Source organism: Ipomoea triloba, chromosome 5, assembly GCF_003576645.1.
Source record: "Ipomoea triloba cultivar NCNSP0323 chromosome 5, ASM357664v1".
Classification (NCBI taxonomy): Eukaryota; Viridiplantae; Streptophyta; class Magnoliopsida; order Solanales; family Convolvulaceae; genus Ipomoea; species Ipomoea triloba.
In genome coordinates, this window is record NC_044920.1 from 27,665,057 (window position 1) to 27,681,964 (window position 16,908).

The 16,908-nt window shown below is 35.7% G+C and overlaps 2 protein-coding genes across 5 annotated transcripts; one reads left to right on the plus strand and one right to left on the minus strand.

Moving 5' to 3' along the window:
• The first annotated feature begins 2,282 nt into the window (after window positions 1-2,282).
• Window positions 2,283-10,736, plus strand: LOC116020652 (crossover junction endonuclease EME1B-like). Its single transcript, XM_031261130.1, has 13 exons — window positions 2,283-2,771; window positions 3,257-3,388; window positions 4,047-4,202; window positions 4,305-4,375; window positions 5,289-5,561; window positions 5,651-5,804; window positions 5,902-6,011; window positions 8,416-8,591; window positions 9,125-9,188; window positions 9,292-9,410; window positions 9,579-9,668; window positions 9,988-10,102; window positions 10,256-10,736. The coding sequence occupies exons 1-13, from the start codon at window positions 2,435-2,437 to the stop codon at window positions 10,433-10,435; spliced, it is 1,977 nt and encodes a 658-aa protein (XP_031116990.1). The 5' UTR covers window positions 2,283-2,434; the 3' UTR covers window positions 10,436-10,736.
• A 1,287-nt stretch (window positions 10,737-12,023) lies between these two features.
• LOC116020658 (probable serine/threonine-protein kinase At1g54610) lies at window positions 12,024-16,894 on the minus strand. 4 transcript variants are annotated; one of them, XM_031261137.1, is made up of 7 exons: window positions 16,148-16,887; window positions 15,525-15,812; window positions 14,378-14,695; window positions 13,743-13,964; window positions 13,552-13,643; window positions 13,370-13,478; window positions 12,024-12,475 (listed from the first exon to the last, which is right to left on the minus strand). In XM_031261137.1, the coding sequence occupies exons 1-7, from the start codon at window positions 16,514-16,516 to the stop codon at window positions 12,131-12,133; spliced, it is 1,743 nt and encodes a 580-aa protein (XP_031116997.1). In that variant the 5' UTR covers window positions 16,517-16,887; the 3' UTR covers window positions 12,024-12,130. The 4 variants fall into 4 exon arrangements, with proteins under 4 accessions (XP_031116997.1, XP_031116998.1, XP_031117000.1 ...); XM_031261138.1 differs by having other exon boundaries at window positions 12,281-12,475; window positions 13,370-13,471; window positions 16,148-16,890; XM_031261140.1 differs by lacking the exon at window positions 12,024-12,475 and adding an exon at window positions 12,562-12,747 and having other exon boundaries at window positions 13,370-13,471; window positions 16,148-16,894.
• Between the last annotated feature and the right edge of the window lie 14 nt (window positions 16,895-16,908).

Below are 16,908 nucleotides of genomic sequence, written 5' to 3' on the forward strand. Positions count from 1 at the left end.
TACTGCTCAGGCAAATTATTTCAGTTATTCGTAAGAGAAAAGTGAATATATTGTAATGTTGTGTCATCATTTATTCATTTTCCATTTATTTAGTATGGAGTAGTTTTTTATTTTTTTATTTTTTTTATTTTTTTTTATTTTAACTAAAAAGAGTGCCAAGCCCCGGATTGTCAAGATTGACACCCTAATCTAACATCACGGCTATGTTTAACAAAGCTTATTTAAAAGTTTATAATTTATTTTAAATTGTTAATAAGCTATAAGCTCTGTTTGGTAATGTTCTCAAAATTAGCTAATAATTTAAAATAAGAACTTATTTGGAAACACTACCTTATGTAGCGTTTCAAAAATAATTAAGTTAGTAACTTCATATAACTTTTTTTTTCATCTTTATCCTTATTATTTTAAATAAATAGCATCCGTTACCATTCACAATTAAAACCATTTTCTCTTCTCTTATATCCCGCAACTCTTCTCCTTTATTATAATTATTATTATTATTATTGAGACGAAAGAGATTCGCAACAATATTGCTACTTTATTATGAGATATTATATCATGATTATGCTAACAGTTTTATTTAAAATGTTTAATTTTAATATATAAACAAACCTATGAACAGATATTACATTGTAATAGAGTCAGTAGCACTTAAAAAAAATATAAACAAACCTATTTAAATTTTATACATGTGTCATTTTTAGTCTTTTTTTACATTTATCAGTTTATCAAAAAATTAATTTTACTAAATATTTTTATGCATAACAGTTAGCTTAACAACTTTTTAGTTTTCAACTTCTAACTTATAGTTTTTCAGCTTTCAACTATATTTTTAGCTAGGTTTTGCCAAATATAGCCCACATTTACAAGGCAAGCATGCTTTGTCTTCAAAGAGCACACCCAAAGCATCCTACGGAGGGTCCTTCCACTCCATCCACCTCATAGACACTTGGCATCCAGGCTAGGCCTTTAAGAATAGCCCAACCCTCAGCCGCCACTGTTGCATTCGCCGCGGGTAGTTGATAGCCGAAGCCTCCTTTCCAGTCACTTTGGGGAAAATCTAAAAAATTTGGGGAAAAATATATATTAAAAAGAAATATCAAACCAGTCAATTAATACTATCTAGTATACTTACTATACTATACGTTATTATCACATAATGTCATCCTTCAGTAAACCTATGGGACCAAATTTATACAATTTCCACTAAAGCGTGTTTTCAAGTGTTGCATTTTGAAATAGTAAAACTTTGACTTTTGTATCCCACTGTACAAACAAACATTAAATATCTGACGTATGCATGGTAGCAACAATCCTAAAACTCTTGTTGACAACAATCAACACATTGGCAATTTCTAAAAGAAAAAACCAAAAAGATTCGAGCTGGGAACAATGCAAGTGTCCACACAGACCCCCACTAGTACAAAAACAAGAATCTGCGTCAGTGATAAAGACTTTTTTTGCCAATGTTCTACAACAACATTTTACGTATAAACAATTCCATAGTTGAATCTTAGGTAAGGAATGACATCATCAACACTAATTTTGTAGAAATTCTTCAGACTTAAAATTTTGCTAGACTCCTTGTGATTTCGCGTAACTTCTTCCTAATAACTTCTTATTAGTTTAACTCTCATTGATCCACTTTAACTGAGTGATTTTTCGTTATTACTGTAGCACTGGTACTGTAACACTTCTCGAGGGGTACGGTAGCAGTAGCACAATTTGAATCATTGTAACAGTTACCTTCCGAAGCACTGTAGTAGTTAATTACCTTCGAGGTACTGTAGCACAATATTGTATCACTTCTTCTTTACCTTCCGGAATTCCTCTATCTCCTTATAGGAATTGCTTACTACAAATAAAATTTCCTAACATATTTTTGGTATCATCAAAGTCTAATTACACTTATTCCTAACATTTTGCTTTAGATACTGCAAATATTTCAAAGTTAAGGCCAACCAAATTATTGTGTGGACCATAGTCCACATAACTGTGTGGATCAATAATACAATATACATTTTTAATATATTAAAAGTATATTATTTGTGTATTGCATATACATTATTTGATAATATATTAAAAATCATGTACTTTTAATATATTAAAAATATATTTTTATTTTATGATTCACACAAATGTGTGGACCATGGTACATAGCATAAATCGAATATAGATTGTTTAAATTTGGCCCAAAAAAATAAAGTTCGAACCGTAAAATTCGATAGTGCAATGAACTAGCCCTAAATCAAGCGGGCTAGCCCAAAATCCCTAGATCTAATAGAGTAACTTCGGGCTTTATAGCGGGCCATTAGGCTGCGGCTGCCATTGCCGCTGCACTTAGAGAGAAGAGAAAGCATCCCGCCTTAGCGCAACCAAAGCCTCATTTCAAAAAACTGAAGTACCGAGCGCACCAAAACACATTTATCTCCCGATGTCTCAGCCGGTCCCGGTGGACATCCTCTCCGACTCCGACTCCGACGATGATCGCTGCGGCGCAGGCGGCGGTCGTTATCGACGCGACGCCATCGACCTCTCCACCCCACTGGCAGTCACTTTGAAGAAGCGAAGGACGGAGCTCGACTCGAACCCCACGGTTTTCGTCATTGATGATGACCAAACCCCAGGGAAACCCTCTCTGGGCCTCACCGCATCCGCCTCGACTCCTTCTTTCGTGCCCGAGACCCCCTTCTCCGACTTATCGAAACCTGATTTCTCCATTGCTAAATGCTCCAATTTCTCCTCTTCAATTCCATACCCCACTTCCCCAGGTCAGTTACATTTTTTCTTTATTCTTTGCTTTAATATATGAAGTTGGGGAAAATTTATATTCACACTTTAGTTATGTGTTTCCGGTCATTATTTTTCAGTAATGTCATTGTTATTTTCAGTCAGACAGGAAATTCGATTTTGACTTCTCAGTGAATTTATCTTCTTCTTCTTTTTTTTTTTTTTTAATTGTTATGAGTTGCTGAAGAGAAAAGGTCCTAAACCTAAACCTAAGTTTGGAAAATACACCAGTTTTAGCTTATTTTAAGCCTAAAAGTAAATTGGATTGATAATTTATTAATTACAAATCATCCTGATCATTATGTAAAAGTAAATTGGATTTATTAAGTAAATGCTATCAGTAATTGCTGATGCTTCTCATCTGGTCTTTAAAAATTGTCATTTGCTCTTTCTATGTTATGTGACCTTGTTGTTGTTTAAGAAATACTGATAACCAAAGTATTCACTCGTTATGATCGTGATTTAGGACCATCTGTGGTTGAGGAGACACCAATATCTGAGAAATCAAGATTTGATTTTCCAGTGGCTAAATGCTCCAAGGGCACTGAGGGTTCACAAGTCCTAGCTTCCTCAGTTGTGAACAATCATAAATTTTCAGGTGAGTGGTTGGTGTCTAAATTTGGAGAAGCTGAATTTGTTGCTATTTTCATTATCTCAATATTTTGATATTGCATTCATTTGTTTTGGTTCAAGTTTTGATGCATCTTTCTTTTCCTTTGGTGTCAATATTACTGTCTGGAGAGGAGAGGAGATTGGTAGAACTGTGGCACCAAAAGTATAAGACTAACCATGTTTTTATCTGAATTATGCATTAAAAATTTTGAGGGAACAAAACAATTCAAATTGGGAGAAGAGAGATACAAAGACCAAAGAGAGTATGAACCATATAAAATTAGAGAGTGACCATGATCTGGCGTAAGCTTAAATGTAGTTAACATAACAAATTTAAGGAAACTGTCACTCTCATTACAGGTGAAAGGCATTTTTTTTCATATGCAATATCTACATTAATGGTGAAATTATTTATAATAGTCATAAATTACCAGGAAGAAACACAGTTTGGCTTCTTACACCTCTCCATTAAATGCAAGTGCAAGAGATTTCTTGTTCATTATTTTTAATGCATTTTTTTCTTTCCAAACTAACAGTGAATCCATAGGCTATGTGCTGGAATATTGTACAAATTAAAACTCATTTGAATATATTCCTTATGCAATGTGTTTCTTTTGACCAATTATGTCTTTGTTCTGTGCCAGAAACTAGTAAGTTGATTTGTTTGGATTCTGACAATGAGTCTGAGGATGGTAGTGAGTTTTTTGCCCCAAAAAAGAATGACAGCATTGGTTTCGCTGTTGAAATGGAATGTGGATCAAAATTGAGCACTGGATTTATTCAGTCCACATGTTTTCTTGGTAAGCTACTGTTTATGTGTTTTAGCTGATTCTGTAATAAAAAGTGTCATTCAGTATTCACTTTCAGGCCATTCAATTGAAATGTAGAATTTTGTCACACAGGTAATGCTGATATTATGGAAGTATCAGCTAGTGGTTTTCAGCCAACTTCATTTCGAAAGGATGCTTCTTTGGTATGCTCTCTTGACTTGCAAATTGTTCTGTTAAATTGTTTCTTCTTCAGCGTAGTTACATTGGCTTAAAATTTTTTATTTTTGGGCATGGTGAATTTTAAATTTTTTTGCTTTCATATAATATTTCTCATTCTTGAAATCTTGTTCTGGAATCCTAATAAATGAAAAAAAAAAATAAAAAATCTGTTCAAGCTTATACAACAAACTGTATTTGAAATGACATCTGAAATGCACCGCTTTATTTTGTTTTATTTCATTTTATTTTATTGATTTCTATCCATTTAGCCCACGTATTTAATTGTGCATGTAGTTTTGGTCTCTACTCTCTAATACTTCTTATTTGAGATATAGCTGTGGTAAATAGTCATTATTTGACTAGTCCATGAACCAAGAGAGTGTACCTGGGGTGAGGAGGTTTGATCATAGAAGATCCCATACATGTGCTCCACTACGACTGCTGAAAATAAAGTTGATATGTTTATTATTTTATTATCATCAACACTCCTTTCACATGTGGCTAAATTAATTCTTATGGGCTAAGCATGCAGATTTCTCTGTTGACAGGTAGCAAGTAGGTTTTGAACTTATGAACTCTGCTTGATGTGGTGTGATTTTGATTTTAAGCTCTTATTTAGGTGGATCATCTAATTCGATGTCTCATAAATTGAGACTTGAGTATAAGATAATATCACATTGCTCATATAATTTATCTCAAAAAGGGAAAAAATTAGAGAACTCAGAAGGCTATGACTTATGACTTCTGAATCTGCTAACTTGATAATTTTAAAATGTGCATTTTCATGTAATTGTCAATATTATTCTGAAAAGTGCTGTTTGAAGTTGTTTTGTTTTAAATTTTTAATTTTCTTATTGATTAATTAGTTGTAGAATCATTGGTGTGATGTATATCCAGGACCATTGTTGCCCTTCTGAAGAAATTGATAGATTGGAGCCCTTTGAAAATCGTTGCCCTTCTGAAGAAATTGACAGATTGGAGCCCTTTGAAAATTGTGGCCCTTCTGAAGAAATTGACAGATTGGAGCCCTTTGAAAAGGTTTTGAAACCAAATAGTAAAACCAGAGGTAACTCAAGTAGGAAAAATAAAGTTGATGAAGAAAAGGAGAAAAAAAGGATTTTGAAGGAAGAACGTCTTCGTTTAAAGGAAGAAAAGAAATTGCAAAAAGAAGTAAGTCTTTGAGTTAATGCTAATTTACTTGGGAGGGATTTAGTTTCTATGGTCTATAAACTAATGTGAGTTCATGAATCATGATGTAGCAAGAGAAAATGCAGAAGGCTGCTCAGAAGGCTGAAGCTATAGAGATGAAAAAGCTGCAAAAAGAAAAGCAGAAGTGGGAAAACGGAAAACTTGCACTAAAGTCCATCGTGGCTCTCATTGATACTAGAGTAGTGGAACTAGGCTCAATAGGAGGTTAAAACATTCCTTCTCTTTTTTTTTGGTCATCTTGTCTGCCTTATTGAACTTTTTAACCCTTTACTCATTAATTGATTTTGCTTTAACATTTCAGGTCATTTAATAACAAGACTTGCAGAGAAAGGTCTTTCTTATCGAATAACAACAAATCCAATTGAAAAGTCTATTCTGTGGACTATGGCCATTCCAGAACAACTATCAGAGGTAATCTTTTACTCCAGAGTGAATGAAGATTTGAGTTCAATAGTTCATTTATATTGAGCAGATGCATCTGGATATAAAAATGGAGTTCTACACATCACTCTGTGAACTTGAAATGTTAGCAATTTAAATGTTTCTACTTGCATTAATTTTAGACATAAATAGAGGCTGAGAATTGTTGTACATCCAGATTGATATTTTATTGTGCTTGATGTGTTTGTTTGTTTAACTGTATGTTTGTTGGCATGACTGTTTTCTTCATGGGGGTAGTGTCTCTTTTGAATGATTTGTACCAGTTAGGCAGTTATTAGTTCTTCCCCACTTCCTCTATTCTAGAGTAGAAAATGGTTTTTTTTTGCCTCCACTTTTAAGTTCGGCCTTATTGATGTTATATTTACAATGTGCTAGTATTGGATTGGAGTTGCACCTAAAAAAAACTTAGGATACCTTTACTAACTGGAGAAATTTTGCATTTTTTCTGGAAAAAATGGGAAGTGGATAAAGGAAAATAGAAAATATGTTTACTTGTAGATTTGGTGAACAAAAAACCGAGAAGGGAGAATGGAAGCTGAAGAAAGGAAAGCATAGAATTGAAGTATATGCCAGCCAGTTTTCATGTCAGTACTCAAGAATCTTGAGCACATCTTATGTTAGAATAATAATCTAGAGCAATGTGTATCCTAGAGCAATGTGCAGTCTTGAGCATTGTGCTATTCCAAGAGGAGTGTGATAGTCTTGAGCAGTGTTTAGCTCATGACTATATATATGTGTGTGTATCAGTGTATGGAGTAAGAAGAATGCAGTGAAGTAATATACACAGAAATATTAGAGCAAAGCTTCTTCCATTTTTAGTTTCTTAACATGGTATCAGAGCCTACTGGGCATTGATCGGAGCAAAGAGGCGACGCCGCCGAAGGAAGCAGAGCGGCGAACGGAGCCTTCACGCGCTGCCACGCGCCTCCGCTGACCGGAGCTCCGGCGACCAAGCGCCGGCGCGTGGGGGCGCGTGAGGCTATTTCCGGCAAGGTTTCCGGCAGAAATTTGTCTTGTCCGACTCGTGTTAGTGAGCCCATTCCATCATGGTGTCACTGCTGCCCGTCTTCAGCAGCTTTTCCGATTTTGTCCCCCTCTCTTCCTCAGTTTCGGTGCAGCAGAACAGCAACAGCAACGCGACCTTTGGACCTCCATCTTTTCCGGCGAAGGCAGCTGCAGCGAGCAGTGGTGGCAGGCGAATCTTTCCGGCAGTGGTTGGTGATGACCGCCAGCTGCTATGACTATAGATGTGATGGTGTTGTTGATTTTGGAAGTGTCGAGGGAGGACTATTAGTTAGTTGTTAAGCTTGTAGTAGGTTTGTTGGGCAGCAGGTTTTGTGTTGTTTTGGTTTTATTTTGATGGTTAGATGATGGGGAAGAATTGGGCAGTAGATTGTGTTTTTGGTTTATTATATTTTGTGTGTTTAATTTGGTATTAAGTTTAGTTTATGAAGGATTAGTCTCATATGTAGCTATGATAGGGTATGAGTTGAGTCAATGTATCTTGTTCAATCTGAGTAATCAGGGGTGTTGCAGTGATGGGCAACACGGGTGTCAGGAGAGGTGCGGACCTGGCATATGCCCGCGGCAGTTATTGAAGGCCGACGGATCAAGAAGAATGGTTCAGGATGAACCAGTTTGTGTGCATGCAACAAGAAAACAGGAAAACACTGGAGTTGGGCAGCGCAAGTAATGGTTTGTGGAGTGAGTGGCAGGTGCGCTGTGGTGTTAGGCAGCGTTGATAATGGTTTGGGGTGTGAGTGGCAGGTGCGCTGTGGTGTTTGGCCTTGTTTTGGCTTCGTGGAAGCTTTGTTGGTGCAACAAAGTGAGCTGTGTACTGATTTGGCACAGCGTGATTCGAAGGTTGAACAAGAGATTCGAGACTTAGGTATTGGTCTCGAAGGTTATGACTCTAGATGGGAAGGCTTATAGCTCATGTGATAAATATTTGTAACAAGCTGGAAATGATTGAAATCTATGTTCCAGCTTGAGGGGGAGTGTTAGAATAATAATCTAGAGCAATGTGTATCCTAAAGCAATGTGCAGTCTTGAGCATTGTGCTATTCCAAGAGGAGTGTGATAGTCTTGAGCAGTGTGTAGCTCATGACTATATATATGTGTGTGTATCAGTGTATGGAGTAAGAAGAATGCAGTGAAGTAATATACACAGAAATATTAGGGCAAAGCTTCTTCCATTTTTAGTTTCTTAACATCTTACAAGAAATAGACCTCCTAAGTTAATTAAACTATATCAATCTTACCAAAAAAATGAAGTGCAGGAAACAGTTTAGGCTCTGCCAGAAATACTAGCCAACTCACAAAACTTGCTTCAGTTAAACTCTTATTACTGTTGAGCTTATGTTTTGTGCTTCAGATTGCATCTGAGCCAGTCGACATTCGGTACGTGTTACTTGTATATGAGGCTGAGGAGTTCTGCAACCTGGTCTTGAATGGATCTTTCCTGGATCATGCTTCCAAAGTGCGGAGCCTTTTTCCTTTACATACGCTATGCTTTCTCACAAATAGGCTTATGTCTTACATTAATAAAAGGTTAACATTTACTTTCTTTTTGTACTTCTTCGGTAGTTAGGATTGTCTAACTCTTTTTTTGTACTTGTTATTAAGCTAGGATTGCTCTATCATGTTTGATACATTAATATATTGTGAATTTGTATATCTGTTTCGTCATGTCATTGCATATGCCTTCTTAATGCTTTTTGTATTATAGTATGCTGAGAAGAATGATTATTGGTGGTTGCTTTTCCTAAGTTATTCAAGTGTACTATATCTGGTTTTCTTCTTTTATTAAAAAGGAGTGTTTCATTATGATCTTCCAATTCTTACCTCTGTTGACTGTTGAACCATGACACCAATCATATCTTGTCTGCTTGATTGAGATTGGATGTTGGTGTCAGGTCATATACCTATCACTATATATATCCCTTTCTATCTGCTGATGGATTAAGAAAGTAACTCTTTATTTACCATTTGGTGTTTATGTAATCAACTTATTGTGCAAACTACCTTTTATTTGAAAATATCTGAACTCAATGAATCTGACAATTTCTTGACTGCTGTAATAGGGAGCACGCACAATACAAGGATCCCAGCAACAAAACTGGTTGGAAACGCCCACCTATTGAGGAGGTTGGGAAAGCCATAATTGCATGCATGTATCAGAAATATCTTATGATTGTGATTATAACTTGATGTTCTACTGTACTTTCTAAACTTTGACTTTTTGTTTCAGGTTTTGGCTAAATTAACCACTCAGTTTGTTGGTGTACATTCAAGGCAGTGCATTGATGAAGCAGAAGTAGCAGAACATATTGTAGGTTTAACAAGTAGTCTTGCATCTTGCCAATACAGGTACTTATATTTTTTGCACTATCACCTGAAACATAATGCTTTTTCGTGATTCTTCTGAATCCCCCACCCCCCAAAACCCCCAACAGAGATTTTAATATATTTGCCTCAATTCTTATCAAGCATGCTTCTAAAATTTTGTCTTTCTTTTTAATTATCTTTTTGTTTCAGAAAGAAGTTATCTAGACTATCAGTAAATGCAAACGGGTCCCTTGTTCCCAAGGATTGTGTTGACAAGAATCTGATAAAGAAGAGCCCATGGTGAGTACTTTCTTCATAGACACCAAATGTCAAGTAGTCTTCATTGAAGTTTAGATTGTCTACCAAATACCAATGTAATCCCATTTGAACAGAACCCTCAAGCAAAGAATTATGCAGAGTTTTGTCATATCTTCATGCTTTCCATAACTGCTCTTAATCACAATGTTACACTAAAAGAGTTGCATAGTCTTAGGTGGGGGTCGAGTTACAGATTTATGGTGTTAATATGAAGTTTTCGTGATTTTGTGATCTTTTAATGATGACTCCCCTTGTGGGCTACTGATCCATATGCCATACAATGGTTGCTCTTTTCATGCAGGTTGAAAGCATTGGTGGCTATTCCTAAGGTACAACCACGATTCGCCATTGCCATATGGAAGAAATATCCAACAATGAAATCTCTCCTCAGTGTATACATGGACCCAAATAAATCAGTAAGTATCAAAGTGTACTCTATTTACATTATTTTTTTTTTCCCTAAAATGATCAAATGATCTATAGGACTGACACCACATTGACTTTTAACGTCTCGTATTTCTTCCACGAAAAGGAGTGTGATTGCTTGATATGCTTAAACAAATATTCAGGTACATGAAAAGGAGTTTCTGCTTTCAGATCTTAGAATAGAAGGTTTGCTAGGCGACACTAGAAGATTAGGAGATATTTGTTCTAAGAGAGTGTACAGAATACTAATGGCTCAATCCGGAGGCATCAAAACTGATGACATTGAATGTGGAGCTGATTTCTTTGGCCAGCCCTCGGTCTGACTTTAAATTGGAATTGTTGCTCAAGACCTCGTAGTTTAGTGACATACATGCGAGACTTTTAATAAGAGAACTAAATTGTTGTAAATTTGTAGATATGTGTATATGATCAGTCTAACATATTGAATATATATAGGGCCAACCAATTCACCTCATATAACAGTTTTTGGTGTCTATGATTAGTGTACCATGTTGTACCTATTCTGCTCAAGGTTGGCACTAGTATTTTACTATTTTTGCTGATGTACCAGACTAGGAAGAGATTTGAACATTGATTTTCTGATCTTGAGATTATTAGTTTCCCTTAAAAGCTTTCATCTCTTATTTTATGTATGTACAATAATATAAAGTCATGCTTTGTATATGACACAAAAATTTGATACAAATTACTAAGTTATTTCTAGTTGATTGGTTCAAACAGCACAACATACTGCTTAGAGCATCACCATTTGTGATTTTTTTTGAATTTTTTGTGGGGCCAAACCAGGGCCGTTCCAAAGAAAATTGGGGTCCTGTGCGAAAATTTACCCTGGGCCCTTTTTTGTATAATTGTAAATATATAAAAGATATTTATATTGTATCAAAATATATAATAGTCTATACAAAATGTATCATTCAAATTTTCACTTTTCAAGTGACATTCTTCTTCTTCTTCAGACATATTGAGATGTAAAATCATTCACTAGTCCATTGAGTCTTTCTTACAATATACTTGACCATAGTCAGATTTCAACAATTTCAACTTTAAAAAATTTCTTTATGCATAAACAACAGTAATGGAAATAATCAAGCTAGACTATTTGATATTTCAATTGCAGAATCAAAATACAAAAAATTAAATTGTTATTCACCTATCAAAAAAATTCCTACCTAGGGTTAGTTAGTGAATTAATAATTTTAAAAGTTTGAATAAAATTAAATAATTAAAATATTTAACTTACATACTTTCATCTTTTTATCGTGAAGAATACAAAAATTGAGTATGTCAAATCCACGCACTTCAAATTAACGATTATCGAGATCGAATTCCTGAGTTGTTCCTACAAATCTTGTGTTTATGCATTCTAATAGGAACAAGAGTAATTTTTGACTCTTTATATATAATAATTTTACAATAGTCAAATAAGCCCGCCTCAATTCCTAAAATTTATAGGACTATAACTCTATATGTAAATCAAGTCGTTAAGAATTAGGAATGTAAACTTTTTAGAATTTTAAACCGTCTTGATTTCTTTATACATAAGTTACACCAACACTAATATATAAAACATAAATATAAAATAATAATTTTTTTTTAATAAAGTGCCCCCAAAATTGGGGGCACAGTCACCACATAACGTAACTATGCAGTATATGTGTACATAGCTACACATATAATCTGCAATATTTGGGGCCCCCAAAATTTGGGGGCCCTGTGCGCAGGCCCTGGCCAGACATGGCCAGGGCCGGCACTGGGCCAAACATAAGGTGAAAGAAAGAGAGTATAAGAGAGAAATTTGAATATCTCCCGTGAAGTCCACCCAAAAAATTAAACTTAATCTATTTTGGTGCGCGTAAAGTGTACCATATGTGCGATCCGCCCAAATCAAAATAACTTAATGAGGTTGCTCTTATTAATTACTCCTTACTAAACATTTGTATACATGGTTGATAGAAAAAAGGAGAGAGAGAATTGACAGAGCAGAAAGTGGTTTAATTTCAATGATGATTTTCCATGCCAAAGAACTTAGAGATGTTCTGAAGATCATTGTCTCTGAAATCGACGGTGGAGATGGATCTGCGGTAACCCAGCCTATTATCTTCATAATGCTTGGCAGCCTCAGTAATGGAAGCAAGCAAGATGGGGTAGTTCTTGATGTTCTTGAGGGCATTGGGATGCGCCTCAGTCCTCGACGACTCGTCGTAGCTCCGGAACTTGAAACCAGGCGGCGATGGAGGGTACTCTCTTTTTCTACCGCTGCGTTTCACGCTTATCGAAGAAGCACTGCTGCTTGCGCTGTGCTCCAGTTCTTGGCTCTGCATGCTTGAGTCTCCTTGCTTTTCCTGACCGCCAAAGCGTTAGCAGGTGAAGTGCACTTGTTATGCACGCCAACTGTTTGTAAATTTGCATGTTGTTTGTAATTTTTTACTTTTGGTCCATACCCCTTCCAAATTTTCGATTTTGATACATGGTTATTAAATTTCTTTTACATTTAGTTCCTCGTTCAACTTTTTAGTCAATCTAGGCCAAAAAACAACACAAAAAGACTCTTCGATACCTACTATTCGCCTTGACTGATCTTGTTTATACTCTTTGATTTAGGTTGGTTGAAAAACTGAACAAGAAAAATTAAATAGTATGCGTCAAATTGACAATTTTTATATTTAACGGCCTAGTTTGAGAGGGGTAAAAGTGAGGAAAATAAACTCATTTTATTGGGATAAGAGTAAAAATTGGGAGTACAAGTAGTCGGCAAATTATTATGTGGACCCAGATCCACCTTAAAAATACACAATTTATATATCGAATGTTTATAATTTACATACTGAATATTCACAATTTTTACTTACTAAAAATGTTCACAATTTACGTACTGAATGTTCACAATTTACATATTGAATATTCACAATTTTTACTTAATAAATGTTCACAATTTACATATTGAATGTTCACAATTTTATATACTAAATGTTCGCAATTTACATACTGAACGTTCACAATTTAAATTGTAAACATTTTAGTATGTAAATTGTGAATATTCAATATATAAATTGTGTATTTTGACCCAAGTCAAGGTGGACCCAGGTCCATGGCATAACTGTTCTAAGTAGTCTAAACATATTTTATAAACAAAAAACTATTAAAAAAAAAAAAAGAAGAAGAAATCTTGAAACATAATTCTATATTTGATATTTGATTTTGTTAATAAAATAAAGCGTGAGAATTTGAGATTTTACCTCTTTGGAAGAAGCAATCTCTTCCTTAACAAGGTCAGTAATAGACGGTCTTCTTCTCTCACTCTTTTCACGGCTTCTGCGAGACTGTTTCGTTCTTGATGTCTTGCTCCTGTAATTTTATTTTATTTTTCTAAAAATAATATATGATTTCTAAAAATGAAGAAATGAGATGCAATAAATACCTTCTGCGATCATTAGAGTTGATCACATCCACATCAACCTTCATGGCGGGCAACCCAGAAAGATCACAAGCTAATGGACTCGTTCGGAAGAACTTTTTTTTTTTGCAAAAAATATATAAATTTTGTTATTTAGCAATTAAGTATATATAATTAGAAATTAAGTAATAATAATTTAAAAAAAAAAAACTGACTTGATTTTGGAGAGCGGAGGCAGCAGAGCCACGGTAAGCAGGTTCAATACAGAGGAGTTTTGACAAGAGGCCGTAGGAAGACTCAGGCAAATCAGGTAACGCCACGTGGAAAGAAGGCTTGTACGGCTGGGCCGGTCTGAAGCTCGCCGGCAACTTCGCCTTCTTCCAGTAATCCTCCGAGGGAGATCCGCATAGCTTGAATATCTTGTGTAGTTGCTCTATCTATTTTAATTTTATTCAATAATTAAATATTAAAATCATTTTACAAATATATACACACTCTGTTTTGGTAAAATAATTAGCTTATCATTTAATTTGAACTTATTTGACCATTATTAGTTGTTTGACTTGATTAAAAAATCAATATAAGTGTTTGACTAATTAGTTTTTTGTAACTCTACTAAAATTAGCTTTTTTAAAAAAGAAATTATAAGCTATCAGTTAATAGCTAATTTACAAAAATACAGTTCTACAATCAGCTAATTTTATCAACTAGTCATACCTTCTAACTCAATTAGCTAACAACCATTTAACAAGGTCATTGTGTTACACTTTTTGGTTTAATTAAATTAAATCAATACTTAGACAAAAATACAAGATTTTGTTTGGTTATAAATTTAGTAAAAAAATGTTACCTCATTCCTACCGGGCATGATGGGGCGGCCATGGAACATCTCGGCGAGAAGGCATCCGGCGCTCCAAAGGTCAACCCCTACGCCGTAATCGGTGGCGCCAGACAGCAACTCCGGCGCCCTATACCACAGCGTCACAACTCTGCTGGTGAGAGGCTTCTTTGATTTGGACTGGAAAAAATTTGCAAGCCCAAAATCTGCAATTTTCAGTCTCCCATCTTTGTCTATCAGCAAGTTGGATCCTTTGATGTCTCTGTGAAGTATTCCCCTCTCATGGCAATGCTGCAGCCCTGAGAGTAATTGCTGCATGTAACACTTCACCTGCATATGGGTCACCCACAAACTATGAAAAAAGAGATGAGTTACAATACTATATTTGTAGGATACTTTTTGAGTAAATGCCTAAAAACAAATCTATGTCAGTTGCAAGGGCTTTTGCTTTGCCATTTTGTCAAACCATCATCAGCTATGTTCAATTGTTATACATGGACCAAGGTTCATATGCAGTGTGAACCCGGATACAAAAATTCTGTACATTCTAAACAAATTTTGTACCTATGATTAATTGTTTCTGTACATGTAAACAAATAACTTGATAATTGCTGACACATAATATGATAGCTACATGTACAAAATGTGTCACCTATACAGAATCTGAAGGTTATTTTTCGATCATGGTCTACAATGCAAGGTAGACCTGGTCCATGGTATAATTTGAGTTTTCATGTGATCTATGGGCTTAACATAAACTAGTTTGTAATAGGCCCTTTTGACATAGGTAAGGAGGGCTTTGGTCTTGCTATCTTCCCAAACCATCATTGGCTATATTGGGATTAATACTCTTGACTTATCTAGCCCAAAGCCTCCTTTCTATCTTTCCCACTCTTCCTTGTCTTCTTTAAAAGAAGCAAGTCTCCATTACTCACTTCCAAGGAAACTCAACTATGTACATGTAATACTAACTAATGAAATAGTAAAACCCCTTTAACTAGATTTAGCAAAGACTCAATATCGATCACATCTTATCCGTTTTGTTTAAACTATATCGCTTATATATTATTATGACGGGATAGCGTTCTTCGCCCCTTAGAAGGGGCTAAATGGCACTGGAATGTTCAAAGGTTTTGATAGAAGTGGAGATAAAAGTGACCTGTGGTTCAGTGAGGGGTGCAGCATCAGGGCGAGTGATGATTGTTGACAAGTCAGAAGGCATGAAATCGAAAACCAAGTAGAGACTATACTGCATTCTTGAAGTGGCAACCCCTTCCAGCTTTATAATGTTGGGGTGGTTCAGCTTCTGCAGTATTATGATCTCTCTTGCCATGAACTTCACGCTCTCTGGCTCTGATGTATCAAACCTCACCTTCTTCAGGGCAACAATTTTCCCACTATTCCTATCTCTAGCTTTATATACATTGCTGTATGTTCCCTGCCCTACCTGCACATATGATATATCCACCAATTTCATCAACTCCACATTCATATTCATTTTTAGGATCATAAATGATACATGGAATTGCCAAACATCTTGTACTCAAATGGCATGTAGTGACTCTTTTCTATGAGAAGTTATGAAATTGAGCCTCAGTAGAGTACTCTTTGTGCTTCACCGAATTGAAAAAGTATGGATGAACAGATACTACAATGTAATAGAGTGCTAAAAAAAATGATACATGGAATTGAAACTTTAATATGACATACCTATACTTTTAATTAAAACAAAAAAACATTCTGGAATAGTAAAATTGTAAAGAAAATGGAGTGGAGACTAACCTTGGAAAGCTTATCATAAGAATCTGCACTCTTTGGTTGCAAACCATCCAAAACATCTTTAGGAATGTTGTCAACAAGCCATTTGGGCCACCCATCCACCAATTCATCTCCTCCAATTTTTCTAGGCGGAAGCCTTTGTAGAACACTACTAATGTTACTGAGATTGCTTTTATTATTATTATTATTATTGTTGTTTATACCTCTTTGATCATCAACATCTTGAATCCTTCTCTCCCTACCATTCCCATTCCCTTCTTGCCTTGAAACCCTATTCACATTATCTCTCCGATTAGGGCGGGCATAATCATATTCTTGTTTCAAACTCTGAAGCCTCCTCGCCGGCGTTTCCTTGCCCTGAACGCAGCCCATATAGGATATATGATGCCCTACTTCACGGCGGCGAGCCCCGGCATGTTGTTTGGCCCATTAACCTGATGAACTAACGTTAAAATGGTACGGGGAGGAAACGGGTACGGTTTGGAATGCATAATAAAGGGCAGGCAGGGGAAGTCGTTGTCCCCAGCGGCCGGCTTTTGGTGTGCTGGTGCTCTGCCTTCTCCGCCGCATGGGGCTAAGGGGAGGCGGAAATCAACATATTCGGTATCCAATTTCAATGCTTCTGTCAGTTTTCACAAGGAAGCTTTGGCGTTAATGACTGGAAGCTTTTTGCATTGCAGATAATACGGATATATATACGGAACATATGCACACATTGGCACACGCACATTTTTAATTCCCAATTAATCCAATCTATATATATA

Excerpts from the sequence above, each read along its gene's own strand:
- LOC116020658 (XM_031261137.1), bottom strand. The coding sequence starts at position 16,516 with ATGGGCTGCGTTCAGGGCAAGGAAACGCCGGCGAGGAGGCTTCAGAGT. Across the intron at positions 15,813-16,147 it reads CTTATGATAAGCTTTCCAAG|GTAGGGCAGGGAACATACAG; the intron begins GTTAGTCTCCAC and ends TCATATGTGCAG. Across the intron at positions 13,644-13,742 it reads CCTCCGCTCTCCAAAATCAA|TTCTTCCGAACGAGTCCATT; the intron begins GTCAGTTTTTTT and ends AAAAAAAAAAAG.
- LOC116020652 (XM_031261130.1), top strand. The coding sequence starts at position 2,435 with ATGTCTCAGCCGGTCCCGGTGGACATCCTCTCCGACTCCGACTCCGAC. Across the intron at positions 5,562-5,650 it reads AAAAGAAATTGCAAAAAGAA|CAAGAGAAAATGCAGAAGGC; the intron begins GTAAGTCTTTGA and ends ATCATGATGTAG. Across the intron at positions 9,411-9,578 it reads CTTGCATCTTGCCAATACAG|AAAGAAGTTATCTAGACTAT; the intron begins GTACTTATATTT and ends TTTTTGTTTCAG.